The sequence below is a fragment of the Garra rufa genome, chromosome 14, assembly GCF_049309525.1.
Source record: "Garra rufa chromosome 14, GarRuf1.0, whole genome shotgun sequence".
Taxonomy (NCBI): Eukaryota; Metazoa; Chordata; class Actinopteri; order Cypriniformes; family Cyprinidae; genus Garra; species Garra rufa.
In genome coordinates this window covers 33,448,568-33,464,614 of record NC_133374.1, presented here as the reverse complement: position 1 = coordinate 33,464,614, position 16,047 = coordinate 33,448,568, and the positions used below count along the sequence as shown (strand labels likewise).

Sequence of the window (16,047 nt, the reverse complement as noted above, 5' to 3'; positions counted from 1 at the left end):
AAGCCGGTTTGCATAGGCGTCGTCCCAGAAGAAAGCCTCATCTGAAGAAAGAAGAAAGCCCGCAAACAGTTTGCCGAAGACAACCATGCATGAATTACTGGAACCATGTCCTGTGGTCTGATGAGACCAAGATAAACTTGTTTGGCTCAGATGGTGTCCAGCATGTGTGGCGATGCCCTGGTGACAACTGCCTTGCTGACGAAGCTGAAGGTGTAGGTGATGGGGTGGCCAAGTATGTCTCCAGACCTGAACCCCATTAAGCACCTATTGGGCTTCCTCAAGCGTAAGGTGGAGAAGCACCATGTGTCTAACATCCAGCAGCTCTGTGAGGAGTGGAAGAGGATCCCAGCAACAACCCCTGCAGCTCTGGTCAATTCCATGCCCAAGGATGATTAAGGCAGTGCCAGATAACAATGGCGCTAACACAGTATATTGACACTTTGGACAAGTTCACTTAGGGTGTAATCACTTTTGTTGCCAGCTATTTTGACCATAATGGCTGTATGCTGAGTTATTTTCAGAAGACAGTAAATCTATACTGCTATACAAGCTGCACATTGAATACTCTAAAATATGTCCAAGTTTTATTTCCATGGTATTGTCCCTTGAGAAGATATACTAAAATGGTTACTAAAATGTGAGGGGTGTACTCACTTCTCTCTCTCTCTCTCTCTCTCTCTCTCTCTCTCTCTCTCTCTCTCTCTCTCTCTCTCTCTCTCTCTCTCTCTCTCTCTCAATTCAATTCAATTCAATTCAATTCAGAAAGCTTTATTGGCATGACAAAAAAGTACATTTTGTATTGCCAAAGCATCACAACAACACAGAAAATGATTTAGACATTTAGTACACAAAATTATAATAATAGTTCAATTAAATAAAAAAGATAGTATTATATATATTATCTTGGCTCTCTCTCTCTCTCTCTCTCTCTCTCTCTCTCTCTCTCTCTCTCTCTCTCTCTATATATATATATATATATATATATATATATATATATATATATATTAGTGGTGGGCCGTTATCGGCGTTAACGTGCTGCGTTAACGTGAGACTCATATCGCGCGATAAAAAAAATATCGCCGTTAATCTATTCTCAAAGTTGGGTTGGGAGCTGGGTCTAAACTACGCAAGATATGATGACTTTCACCTTGATATTTTAGCGCGGATGACGTATATCTAGTTGAATTGCAATGTAGGGGGCGAGAACGAGTCTTCAACTTCTGTGAAATTACCACATCAAATGAGACGCGCAGATATGGATGCAGCTATGAAGCCGCTTCAGGGCAGGTGCGTGCGTTGCTAGACCCTTTTTACTGGGGCACGTGCCTCAGTGAAAATCTGCTGTGCCCCAGTAAAATCTCAAGTTTGAGTTATAATTACTGGGGCACGTGCCTCAGTGAAAATCTGCTGTGCCCCAGTAAAATCTCAAGTTTGAGTTATAATTTACTTTGATAATCCCGAAATAAAGACATTAAACTATATGCAACAACTGAATTGACGCTTCTAAAAGCAACGCAGTTTATTGGAAGATGCACGCAGATAGGCTATCCATACCCGCGCGCCTGTATATTTTACTGGAACGTCGTACAGCCTTTTGCGCAGAAGTACTTGTTTACACAAGTTTGTATAGTTAATTGTGTTGTAAATGCAATTGTCAAGCAGTTTGTAATGCATTTTGGAAACAGGAGATGAGCGCCTGGTCTAATGCGCCACCTGGCTTGAGAAACCCGTTCTCAAAGACTTACTTTTAGTCATTATTTGGGTAGCACACATATTCTGAATGCCTTCAGAAGAATTCAAATTAGCCATTTTAATCTAGATTAATCTAGATTAATTTCAAGATTTAATCTAGATTAATCTAGATTAAAAAAATTAATCTATGCCCACCACTAATATATATATATATATATATATATATATATATATATATATATATATACTTGTTACATAATTCCTAAAGGGAGAGACTAAGCACCATGGCGGCATTGTCACCTGTGCATTTTTTTTTTTCAATAATTCAGCGATCTGTTGCTCATTATTCTGTACATGTCTCTCTTTTTTCCAATTTCTTCAGATACTCACCCTCAACATGGACGTGCGGCATTTGCTCACAGAGATGAAAGGGCTAGCAAAACCTACGAGCGCCTGCAGAAGAAGCTGAAGGAGAGGCAGGGAGTTGGCGGAGGGGGAGGTGGAGGCCTGGCTCTCTCCAAAGACAGTCCCCCTCCATCCCCGCAGAAGAACCGTGGGACGCCGCCATCAGGAGGAGATCTCCAGAACGGGCTGGGGGGTAAGGGCGCAGAGGAGCCCAGCACTGCTATCACCGCCCTGGGCAAAAGTCCAGTGAGAGGAAAGGAGACAGAATCAAGAGGTAGGGAGGGAGGTAGGATATACATTAGGGCTCCTAGAACCATTAGAATAAAGTAGTAAACCACAGGATGCTGCGTGTTTTTTTTTTTTTGTGTGTGTTTTTTTTACCACAGTTAAGAGGTGTGAGGCTCAAAATTAAATGGAGTGCCTAAAACCCATGCTGTGTCTTGTCTTACTGCTTTTTGTAATGATATAATCAGCAATATGAGACACCAGTGGTAAAGAAATGATTACGTTTATGGTGATGCAACAAGAGGTTTTTTTTTTGGTGTGTTTGTTTTTCTACTAGCTTTAATTAACCTTTTGTTACAAATTGTATTATCAGTATAATAATTTAAGTGAAAACAATGACATTGATACCTTATTTTACCTTATTCTACCAATGACATTTTACCTTATATTTATTTAAATCCAAAACTTTATGTATTTTAAATTTTCATGAAGAAAATCATAGTTTTTTAGTATTGTCTCACCCTTATGAAACCTGACTGATGGTGTAGATATATAGTCTTGTTGCATTAATAGGTTTGCATAAATCAGCTATCAACTTTGGCTCATCCAATCACATTTTAGCATAAAAATAGCTTTACAGATAAGACTTAAATGTACAAATAAGACTTTAATCTCTTACTACATCTAATTAAAATATAAACTTGCTTTAAAATGACCAGGGAATTAATTATTTACTATTTATCTCTCCCTCAATTAATAACCAAGCATGCCATCTCTGAAGGTGATATATTAGGGAATACCTATTAACATTAACAGACATCAATGTCCAATTAAGTCTTCTTTTTTCTAGAAAGATTATATCTCAGGTTCCAGGTAGAAGTCCATCCAGGAGCCTGTTGGAAGATTTAACGGGGCTCCAGGGATGGACCCTCTCTCCGGCCCCGCTGTAAACAGGCCCGAGCAGCTCGTCTCTAGTCTCATTAGCTCCTTCAGCTTTAGGCTGCTGCAGATAACATTAGCTGTAATTACCCCTGCACTGACTCAGTCATTTATCAGTGCTAACTAACTCCAGCCTGGAGGAGCTCAGCTGCAGCTACTGTACGCTGGCTAAACTTAGCTGATGTATCTATCAATCCATTCATAGAAAATAAATGCCTCTTATGTGATTAAAGAGGCGAGATTGAGCGTGAAGCCTTGCCCTTTTTATTAAACAATTGATAAGGGTGTTGTCTTATGTGGATATTGTTTTTCCTTTTTTTCCATTATATAGAACTGGATGAAGAAGCAAAGGCTCTTCAGGAACGATTAAACTCGATCTGCAAGCCAGTGGTAAGGAGATTATCTTATTTTAATGTTTATTTGGTAATATTTATGTGCATATATTGTATTTTAATTTTCCTTTAATGTTAAACTTTGGTTTTCTTAAGCATTTTTAACAGTTGCTTGGTATTTTAATATACACACAGACTGAAGAAATACTTTTATTCAGCAAGGAAGCATTAAAATGATTAAAAGTGAAATTAAAGATGTATAATATCAATATTTCTGCTTTAATCAAATGCTTTCTTTTTTACTTTCTATTCATTAAAAGGATCCTAAAAAAAATTATGGTTTCCACAAAAAGATATTAAAAAGCACACTTGTTTTCAGCTTTGATAATAAGAAATGTTTCCTGAGCAGCAAATCAGCATATTAGAATGATTTTTAAAGAATCATGTGATACTAAAAAGTTATGGCTGTTGAAAGGAATAAATTACAATTAGCAATGGTTTATTTAAACTAGATATTAAAATAGGATATATATATATTTTATTATGATGATTTATTTATTTATTTATTTATTTTTTAATACATTTATCCTTGGTGAGCATAACTGAGTTACGTATTAGGCACAGCCATTTTAGGATTATAGTAATCTGTGCCATAATAGTATTATTCCTGCACTAAAGAAAAATGTTATCAGTATGAACTTGAGAATGTACAGCTGACTGAAACATAGACCAGCTTCAGAAGATATTTAGAAAAAAGCATTGATGAGCAGGCTAATCACAGAAGATTGTCAGATTTATGAAGATGAAGTATAAATACATTTTTCTGCTTGCTTAGAATAAAGCCACAACAAGCCAATTAAATTATGTAGAAATAGGTAATGGCTAATTGCTTGCCTTGCAAAGTCTGTGGTGGGAACGCAAAATAAAACGTTGTATTTATTCAGAACATTTATTTTACACAATATTTATTCAAGATCCTTTCCCTAAAATGTTTAAAAATTGGTCCATTGACGAGGCTTGACATTTTGAAAGGGTAGACAATTGCACACTGGCCAAATATCAGTCTATTAATCAGCCTGCCTGGTCAATGCATTAATCTATCACTGGCATATTCGTACTGTTATGGCGTACTGTTCTTCTTAGTGAGGCCTTCATGCTACATTTGACACTCACCGAGAAGCCACCTTCTGAAGAACTGTACGGCTGCTTGCTGCGTCAACAGTTTTCTTAATGACAGTCATTTCCACTGTCTCAAAAACTCTACATCCATGCATGATTACAGTCCCCACAAGAAGACAGTAATGGCTCTCCATAATGGGTCGTTAATGCTGTATTTGATTTGATTCATAGAGGAAGCTAAATGGCTGTCTTGTCTGGTGAGCTGGGATCTGGTTTATTGGTGTTTTCATGAAACAGTGAGTTCAGTTTTGGTGAAACAGCCCTGTCCATTTCACTATTATGATTACTGATGCTTTTTCATTAGACATTCAAACCTTTTTTGAACATGATGTCCTGAGTAGATTTTTTTTCTTTGTAGTCCATGAGATATTAATAAAAAGGGGCACTACAAATAAATTTTAAAAAGGACAATTAAGCATGCTGTTCAAAATATTTTTTACAGAATAGCCAAGCTATTTACCACCATTGGCATGCAAGCGTTATTTGGAAATAAAGAGATTAATTTTATCTTAAGAAATATTTGGGACATGATGAATTTTCTAATTTTTCTTTTATGCCAGAATCATTAGGATATTAAGTAAAGATTATGTTCCATGAAGATTCTACCGTAAATATATAAAAATATTCATTTATATATATATATATATATATCATTTTTGATTAGTAATATGCATCACTAAGAACTTCATTTTGACTACTTTAAAGCTGATTTTCTTCGTATTTAGATTTTTTTTTTTTTTTTTTTGCAACATCAGATCCCAGATTTTTAAATAGCTGTATCTCTACCAAATATTGTCCTATCCTAACAAACCATACATCAATGAAAGCTTATTTATTCAACTTTCAGATGATGTATAAATTAAATTTATAAATGTACCCTTATGATTGGTTTTGTGGTTCAGGGTCACATATATTTTGTAATTTGTTTTAGCCAAATCAATTATTACTGTCTTTGGACTCCTCATGAACCATTGAAATAGGAAAGACCAGTTTTGTTTTAATAGCGGAAGGCTTTGTAAAGATAAAGATTGGCTTCCATCTTTTATTACGTTCTGTTGCATTATTTTGGGAGAGACAGTGGCAAAAACCTCTAGCCAATAACTTGTGAGGCTTGGTCTGAAACCTTGGTGAAGATGGAATAAAAATAGTTGGAAAGAAAGAGAAAAGAAAGATATTGCATCTTTTTTTGAAGATCATTTTACCTTTTCCTAACTCTATGAAGAATGAATAAATTAAGGCCACTAAAAATTAATGTAAAAAGTTTTCAAGAGTTAGTTTTGCATAATGACTAATGAATTTATAATGTATTAAGCAAATGCAGTTCATTTTAATAAGAATGCTGACCTTGCTCCTTTTAAAAAATTACCCACTATATTTTGTCACATATTTTGCCTACTCAGAATAAGTCAAACCTATATTGTCAGATTTATGTAGATCAGTTGCATCAGTAACTGAAAGATTATTTCCACAGCTCAAGCAGTGAGAAAAGTTGTAGCGAAAAGTGTAAAAAGAGAGAACGATGCCCCGCAAGGCACAGATAAATAGGTTCTTTTTAAGTCAGTTTTGGCCTAGTAATCCATGCTAACTTGAGCTATTCTTGTCTGAAAACCCAAAAGGTACATAGTCATGCATCTATAACTAAAGGAGACACTTGTTTCTCAACTAGAATAAAGCTAAAAATATTCCTTCTTGTGTAACAGGAGTTCTCTTTTGTTCCGGAGGGGAAGTGCCGCATGTCATTAAAATAAGACTCTTTCCAGGCAAAACAAGCAGACATTTGTATTTCCCACATAAACATGTGCATGTTGTTAAATATACAGCCAATTAGCCCCAAGGAACAATTAACCTCTGAAAGTACTTGAACACAACAAAATTGATTCCACTAAATCTGACAAATTCAGTTGAATCAATCATGCATCTTGTAACATCAGTTTTCAAACTTTTCCTTTTCGTCTGCATATGCAGTCCCTTGGCTGTCCTTGGGCGTCACATTCACTTAGTTTACAAACACAGATTCTCATCAGATTGTCTAGGGGACATGACCTAAAATCATGCTAATTATAAAGGGCTCCTTTGTGATAGACTAATTGCACAGACTATCCTTTGACAAGTCAATTATAAAAATAATTGTCGTTTTATTCTTCCTTATGGCTACATTTATGAGACAAGACCTGAGCCAGAAACCCAATCTCTTCAAGTTTACAGACACATGCTGAGAATGCTACCAAGGTTTCTTTTACTTTGCCAAGATAGATTCTGACTTTTTCAGCTTTGTCGTTTTCAGCTCTGTTAAATTTGTTTTGGTGTAACTGTGGTGTAAACCAGAAATCTGAGTCAGAGTCTTGATGTGAAGATTATAAGATGCATCTGGTGAACAAAATTTGAAAAAGGTCAAAAAAGATATCCCGTCTTTTTTGAATATTGTTCAACTAAAACTCTGTGGTTAAAAAAGAATTAATAAATAAATACCACTACAAATCAAATTTAACAAAAGTTAGTTTGCGTTTTCCTTTGCATTGATAATGTAAAACTTGTAGTTTGCATGTCCAAATTTGCCTAAGTAGGTATCGGGCAAATGTTTAGATGCCTAGTAAATGGTACTGTTCTGATTTGTGGATGATATTACAGATTTTTAATAATAATTCTATATACAATAATATAAATGGTATCAGCAGGAATTTTAAACTTGTGTAAATTTATTTAACCTTTTTGTGTAAGTAGTTACACAAGTTGTCTGTGTGACAACTTTCAATCCAGTAGAAGTTTAATTCAAAGCTAGCTAGAATATTCCCCACCAATTGACCATATGCACAGAGCGTTCTCTTTAGAACTTCTGCATAATGATAAGCCAGTTCGTAAACTTCCGCTGAAGCTCATTGTATATGTGCTATATATAAGTGGACACTCTTGAGACTCCTCTACTGCCTCGTTCTTATCAGAAACTGAGAAAAATAATAATTGCAACATCGTAAATGATGATAGCGGCATGAACATTCGGTTTCATATTATTTAACAACATATAATTTAAATGTCGAGCCTGGTAATCCCAGGAGAGTTCCTAAATAGTTGTACATTTAAATGCTGACAGCTAAACACTATCATAACGTGTTTAGGCTAACGTTAGCTAGCTAGCCATACTTCTTTTCAAGGACATCTTAATTGTATTCTTGATAATCAGTTTTTTTAATCAGTTTTTTTTTTCAACTTTGCTTCATAGTTTTTTAGCCTTTATTATTTTTCAATTCTACAGCTGTGCAATAAAAATAACTTCAAAGATTCACTTCATTGATAAAGACAACATGGGGAAAAAAAAATGTCATTTCACAGAAAACAATGTCTTTTTAACATGAAAATAACATGAAATTACCCATATAACCAGAAGGTGGCAGCAGAAGATCAATCATTGGCTGCAGCTGCCATTTCAACTCCCTAGTTTTTCAAGATGTCTTGCTTTTCGATTTATTGTAAAATTACTAGTATAATCAATTGTAGTACATTTACGGCATTGAAGTATATAGTATAGCAAGTGCAGAAAGTCATTAAAATAAATAAGTAAGCTCAGACACAAACAGCCTATAAGGGTGAATTATTTAAATACTAATATATAGTTCACTACAAATTAAGTAAGTTAAATATTAATGGTATAAGAATTAAATAATGCATTTAATATGACTCAATATGAATTTGATGTATTTTATATAATTTAATAACTACATCTTTTAAGCTTTATCTTGAACTGTAAAAGCTATTAAATAGCCTGTATTTAATCAACACAAACTTGTTACTGCTGTAGTTTTATTACTCTGAATTTAGTCTGAATCATTTAATGCACAGCTCTTTTTGACATCAGCTTGTCAGATGTTTCGTCCATATTACTGTCAATACTATTATTACACAGCAATGACTCGCGCATATTTAGCCAATTTACTCACATATTTTTTTTTTTTTTTAAACTTCCTTTTGTCATTCTTGAAACGGTATACATGGACATCTGGTCCTCTTAGACAAACAAAACTTTTCTTTGATTGTGAATGGATTATGTAGAGAAAACAAGCAAAGTACACTCCTTTTACGGCACTGTACAGTTGACCGGAAATGACTTAGCTGGCTTGTCTAAAACAAGGAAGTAATCTATGCATATAGTCAATTAAAAGATTTGTGCTAGTCTGTTGGATTATATGTAGTGCTGCGTGTAAAAACTTTGTATCATCCTGTGTCATCAGGTGACAGACATCCAGGCCAGAGGGGCCAGTTTGAGTTGGGTGGCCCCATCACGGACAGAAGGTGACGATGAGCCCAAAGAGGGAGAAGAAAGCCCTGCGGAGCCCAGTTTGACGTACGAGGTGTCAGTCTCGTACAGTGGCAAGGACGGGAAGTACAAGAGCGCCTACAGGTGAGATCATGCTCCGTGTCATGCTGCGGAGGAGGTCTGGGCAGGATGTGGAGAAGGTGTGGGTTCGTTTGAGGAACTTGCTGTTGTTTTTTGTGGTTTGCTGTGGGTTTTCTGAAATCAGTGATGGCTAAAGTTCAGCAGCAGTTCACATGACATTTGCAGCTCTTTTAAAATCACAACAGTAGATGAATCTTGAAGGGGTGTTTTAATTGTTTACATTGTGTAAAAATATTACTATTATTTTCTTTCTTTTGTCTTTCATTTGTGTTAGTGGTGTGGAACTAAGTGCAACCTTACAAGAATTAAGACCAGCAACAGACTACCATGTCAGGTTTGTGTCACTTTTGACTTTTACATTATATTGTTAGGCTTTCTAGGGTAATAAGTGTTAGCAACTGTATTTCTGTGATTTTAAAGAAGTAAAAAAAAAAATACAGATAATTTACTTACCCCCTTGTCATCCAAGATGCTCATGTCTTTCTTTCTTCAGTCGTAAAGAAATTGTTTTTTTGAAGAAAACATTTCAGGATTTCTCTCTATATAGTGGACTTCTATGGTGCCTCCGAGTTCTAAAATGCAATTTCAGTGCTGCTTCAAAGAGCTCTAAATGATCCTAGCTGAGGAAGAAGGGTCTTATTTAGTAAAACGATTGGTTATTTTCCAAAAAAAAAAAAAATAGACTACAGAGAGTTCACGCAGAGCTAGACAAGACCAGCATTTGAGGTTAAAAAACATATATATATACATATATATATATTTATTTATTTATTTATTTTTTTTATTATTATTATTTTTTTTTTTTTTGTAAAAAATAACTAATTGTTTTACTAGATAAGACCCTTCTTCCTCAGCTGGGATCGTTTATAGCCCTTTAAAGCTGCATTTAAACTGCATTTTGGAAGTTAAAACTCGGGGCACCATAGAAGTCCACTATATGAAAAGAAATCATTAAATGTTTTCCTCAAAAAAACACAATTTCTTTACGACTGAATAAAGAAAGACATTAACATCTTGGATGACAAAGGAGTGAGTAAATTATCTGTAATTTTTTGTTCTGGAAGTGAACTTCTCCTTTAATACAAGTGAGTTTGTCTTTTGTTTTTTGTTGTTGTGTTTTTCATTAAAACTGATAATGAACCACAAGTTAAATACTCATTCTAAAGTAAGGGGAAAATCCAACAATCTTTATTTCATTTGTGTTACAGCATAGGTATATATTGAGCCAAAATATATATCTTTGCCACAAAATGAGAATTCTGTCCCACGTTTGTATTAAATTGTGGCCATGAAATTAAATATTTGTTCCCTTAATTTAAATCATGGCCTCGTTGTAGTAATTTGTTTCCTGTTTTTAATTAAATCTAAATTAGGGTTTGAATTGCAACTTGGCCACAGTTTAATAAAACAAAGTTTGGCATTAAACTGTTTTGTTGTTGTCTTCATTACGAATAATAATGAGTCCGTAATTTTCAAGTATTTATTTTGTTCAAAGAAGAGGGAAGATGTAAAGATCTAACATTAAAGATTGAAGTAAGCGCTACAGATCCTGAGTGACATTGACAAATATCTTGTCTTATAAAATATGCGATGTCATTGGTAATTTTTAATGTCACATTGATTATTTTCTGTCACTATTTTATTAATCGTTGGGGAAATTTCCCCTACATTGCATCCATATACAATAATAATAATAATAATAATAACAATAGTAATAATAATAATAATAATAAAGTTATGATAATTATATTATTATATAATAAGAGTATTATAAGAGTATTCTTTATAAATAAAATGTTTGGTTATATTAATTATAGTTACTGTCACAGTGGCTGGTTGCAGTTACTTTATTATTATTATTAATAATAATGTGGTTATATTAACTATATTACAAGAATATTCAGTCTTATAAATACAGTTTTTAAGTTCTAAAACTATTCCTTTATTTACTGTTGGTACTTATGTTGTTTCTATATGCTAATATAAGTGTACTGTATGTGTGTGTGTTTATTTAGGGTCCAGGCCATGTGTAACTGTTTACAAGGCATCCCTTCAGAGCCAGTGAGCTTCACCACTCTGAGCTGTGAGCCAGATAGGCCCAGCCCGCCACGCAAAGCCAGCGGCACCAAGAGCAGCCTTGTCCTGCAGTGGAAGGTGTGTGCACACATTAACATGCTGGCACATCTCATGTAAAATGTATATTACTTCTTTAACCTGACATATTAAGTGCATAATAACAAAAAAAAAAAAAACTCTTTTTTTTTTTTTTTTTTTAGGCTCCATGTGACAACGGTTCTAAAATCCAAAACTATATTCTTCAGTGGGATGAGGTATATTATTTTCCAATATTGCTGTTTGCTTTCAAAAAAATGAAGCCTATTTGTAGAAACATTAAGTTTTTTGGTTGCATTAATTCTATGACAAATAAGTAAATTGTTAAACCAGTTCTCATTTCTGTAATGTGAGAAAATATATATTACAAAATTTGTACCTCGTGCTCTTTGTACTAAATTTAGATGATTATTTTAATAAATTCGAAAAATTGTGTAACAACATGATTATTTTCATTCATTTATTACAGTGATGGGAATAGTGGTAGTTACAAGAACAAATTGAAAGTAAAACATCTAGACGCGTTACTATAATGAGGATTGGCTAAAAAATGTGCTAAATTATCACAAAAGTAATGTCACAATGCAAAAAAAAATCATAATGGTCCTAAAAATATGCTTAATTTTCTTTATGCAAAACATTCCTCAGCTGATCTGAGATCTGTGAAGTGGGGTTTGTGCTTTCATGTAGAGCTAATCCTGATTGTGATCTGTGAACAGGGGAAGGGGACAAGTGCGTTTGAACAGTGCTACTACGGCCCTCAGAAGCAGTACAGGCTGACCAAACTCTCCACAGCTTCCAGATATTCTTTTCGGCTGGCAGCCAAAAATGACATGGGGGTGAGGTATGTATCAGTGTATCTCAATTTTCCTAAATCCAGCAAAAAACAAAGACTGTAATGCTAATGGCGGATATAAATCGAAAAAATCTTAAAACCATAAATTTAAACTATTTTCATGTACTGTACTCGGGTTACCGGGTTAAAATTGCATTGTTGAGAGGGGGAAAAAATCACAGATAAGTTGCATAACGCATGTTATGACTTCATTCAGAAATAATGTAAAATATTGGTGAATGAAAAGCTTACAAACATAAACATTATATAAATTATTTGTTATAAATAATATTTAGGCTATTATAAAGGCCAGTACACCCCTCAAAAAGTGGGTACACCCCTCACATATCAGCAACCATTTTAGCATATCTTCTCAAGGGACAATACTATAGAAATGAAACTTGAATATATTTTAGAGTAGTCAATGTGCAGCTTGTATAGCAGTATAGATTTACTGTCCTCTGAAAATAACTCCACTTACAGCCATTATTGTAAAAATAGCTGGCAACAAAAGTGAGTACACCCTAAGTGATAACTGCAGTATGTTGTTTAACCATGCAAAGCCACATGTGTCCTATTTAGCATTTACTCTTTTCGTAGTGAGTTCAGTGAAGTCGTCCACATCATGTTTATGTTTTTGTCTGCTTGACAGGACCATACAAAGTTGTGTATCTTGTTTTAGAACACTTAAAATGAGGTGAATTTAAGTACAATTCCCCTTAATACTGACCACTGGTTGTTCAACATGGCATCTTATGGCTGAGGATTGAGAATTAGAATTGTTTCTCTCCACAAAGATGGCCAAGGCTATTAGAGGTTCAGTAACACCCTGAAACCAAGTTGCACTACAGTGGTCAGGGTCATACAGTGGTTTTCCGAGATGGGTTCCATTCGGAACAGGCCTAGCAAGATTGATCAACGAAGTTCTGTGCGTCAGGTGCAGAACCTGGCTTCAAAAAACAGATGCATGAGTGCTGCCAGCATTGCTTTAAAGGTTGCAGAAGTAGAAGGTCAGCTTGTCAGTGCTCAGATCATACGCTGCAACAAGTCGGTTTGCATAGGTGTCATCCCAGAAGCTGAAGCTGGCTCACAAGAAAGCCCGCAAACAGTTTGCTGAAGACAACCTGACCAAGAGCATGAATTACTGGAACCATGTCCTGTGGTCTGATGAGACTATAAGATAAACTTGTTTGGCTCAGATGGTGTCCAGCATGTGTGGCCATGCCCTGGTGAGGAGTACCAAGAATGAGTGCTGCTGGTACTGGGGAGCTGCAGTTCATTGAGGGAAACATGGATTCCATTATGTACTGTACATTCTAAAGCACAACATGATCCCTTCCCTCCAGAAACTAGGCCGAACATCAGTTTTCCAACATTATGACCCCAAACACGCCACCAAGATGACAACTGCCTTGCTGAGGAAGCTGAAGGTGAAGGTGATTGGGTGGCCAAGTATGTCTCCAGACCTGAACCCTATTAAGCACCTGTGGGGCATCCTCAAGCATAAGGTGAAGAAGCACCATTTGTCTAATGTCCAGCAGCTCTGTGAGGAGTGGAAGAGGATCCCAGCAACAACCTGTGCAGCTCTGGTCAATTCCAAGCCCCAGGATGGTTAAGGCAGTGCCAGATAATAATGGTGCTAACACAAAATATTGACACTTTAGACAAGTTCACTTAGGTTGTACTCACTTTTGTTGCCAGCTATTTTGACAATAATGGGTGTATGTTGAGTAATTTTCAGGGGACAATAAATCTATACTGCTATACAAGCTGCACATTGACTACTCTAAAATATATTCAAGTTTCATTTCTGTAGTATTGTCCCTTGAAAAGATATACCAAAATGGTTGCTGAAATGTGAGGGTTGTCCTCACTTTTGTGAGATATGGTATATCTGTTTTGCCCATGTTCTTAGATGCTTAATGTTAAATATAATTTGCAGCATGTTTATATGATAAAAACTCTGAAATTACAGTATATATGCAGTATATGTTTTGTCCTTACAATCATTTTTTACCTGCATTTACTCTTTTCGTAGTGAGTTCAGTGAAGTCGTCCACATCATGACCTCATGCAGTGTGCCTGCTCCCCCCTTAAGCCCTGAGCTGATTCAGTCTGGGGTCACATGGCTCTGTGTGCGATGGCACAGGCCAGCTGGCTCGCCCAAAGAGGACGAAATTGGCTACGTGCTGGAGATGGAAGAGGAGGGCTCAGTGAGTGAGATGCACACACACACTTTGACACTCCTATCAACAGCAAAAAAGCTGACAAATAAATAACAAATTTTAAATAAATAAATTTTCTTTTCACATAGCAAATATTATTTGGCGATGTGTCTGATAAAAGATAATACTTTGTATGTTAATATATTAATAAAAAAAAAACAATAAAATGTTTTATTAATAATTTACATTTTATTATTAAAATATATAAAATTACAAATGATTAATATTTGTTTTAAGAAATTTTAATGGAAATGTGACTGTCAAGCTTGAGAATGCTGAACGTTATGTAAAAAGTCATTTATGCAAACATTGTTGTTAGCAAACCATGATCTGTCTCAAGGCAAATGTTAAATCGAGGTATAAACTAGGTCATAAAGATTCTGTTTTCCATAAGTAGGTCAGGTTTTAATGCATGTTTACATGAGTATGTCATGTGTTCACAGGGTTATGGGTTCCAGGCCAGTTATGATGGTGACGAGCTTTCACACACTGTCAGAAACCTCCACAGGAGCACCACGTACAAGTTCAGGGTGAGAGAACACAGACACACACAATGATTACCTTTTTGTCCTTGTGTTGTATGTTTGTGACTTCTTGAGTGTGTCTCTTTGTTTATTTCTGTTTGTTAGTAAGTTTAGTTTTCTTTTTTTGTGTTTTTTCTTTCTTTTTTTAGTTTCTTTAGTTTGTTAGTTCTATGTATTCAATTTCTTTTTTTATTTAAATTTTTCTCTTTTCTGTCTAATGTTGTTTCTTTATCAGTTTCTTTTGTTTATTCTTTTTCTTTCTTACCTTTTCCACCTTTTGTCTGTTCAATTTGTTTATTTCTTTTGCTCTTGTTTTTTATTTTTGTTTGTTTCCTATTTTATTTTATTTTATTTGTTAGTTCTCCCTTTTTTATCTTTTTTGTTTTGTTTTTTAATATTGTCATTCCTTCTTGTCCCTTTCTTTTTATTTTTATTCTTTTTTTGTCTTTGAATTAGCTTTTTCTTTATACTTTAGTTTCTTTGTTTTTTCATTTAATTTGTTATTTTCCATTTTTTTCATTCTTTGTCATTCTTTTTATTCAGTCTATATATTATTTTATTCTGTTTTTGTTCTCTTTCTTCCATTATCAGTTTTTTGTTTCTTTTTTTTGTACATGCTTTTTTCCCCTCCTGTCGTTTGTTAGTAAGTAATTTTGTTTTTGTTTTATTTGTTCTTTAATTTGTTCTTCTTGTTTTTAGTTTTTTTAATCCTTTGTTTTTTGTTAGTGCATTCTTTTTTGCTCTCTTTTTTGTTTTCTCTCCTGAACTCCTATATCTCCTTACCCCATCCCGGTGATTTGTGCGAGTCATGATCGAGACTGTTGCCAGCAGCTGTGAGATGAAGCAGGTGGTGTAGTGATGTGATCGGTCACTGTTCTCTGGTGTTGTTGGGGTTGGTTGATCCTAATCGTGTTTCCAAAAACAAAAATGTATTAATGTGATCAGAACGGCTGCACGTATCCTGATGAGAGGAGCTGATTACCTGGCGAGAGCTCACATCTCCAATTACTGCCAATTACTATGACAGATGACATCACAACACCACTGTTTATTTCTGTACCGTGAAACATTTCCTCATCCTGCACTTTTATCAGGGGGAAAACTGTTTCTGAGTGAGATAAATTTGGTGGTGAATATAAAGGGGTTTTGAAAGGCCCTAGAGATTTGCATTCCCTCTGCACCCGGTGTT

At 35.0% G+C, this 16,047-nt stretch overlaps 1 protein-coding gene across 1 annotated transcript in view; it reads left to right on the top strand.

Moving 5' to 3' along the window:
• The window catches only part of fndc3a (fibronectin type III domain containing 3A), a 106,649-nt gene that overhangs the window by 78,327 nt on the left and 12,275 nt on the right, over positions 1-16,047 (top strand). The window contains exons 6-14 of the mRNA XM_073817374.1: positions 2,075-2,371; positions 3,593-3,651; positions 8,996-9,165; positions 9,437-9,496; positions 11,178-11,316; positions 11,439-11,492; positions 11,994-12,118; positions 14,148-14,322; positions 14,778-14,864. Coding sequence (XP_073673475.1) covers positions 2,075-2,371; positions 3,593-3,651; positions 8,996-9,165; positions 9,437-9,496; positions 11,178-11,316; positions 11,439-11,492; positions 11,994-12,118; positions 14,148-14,322; positions 14,778-14,864 — 1,166 coding nt within the window. The remainder of the gene's footprint in view (positions 1-2,074; positions 2,372-3,592; positions 3,652-8,995; positions 9,166-9,436; positions 9,497-11,177; positions 11,317-11,438; positions 11,493-11,993; positions 12,119-14,147; positions 14,323-14,777; positions 14,865-16,047) is intronic.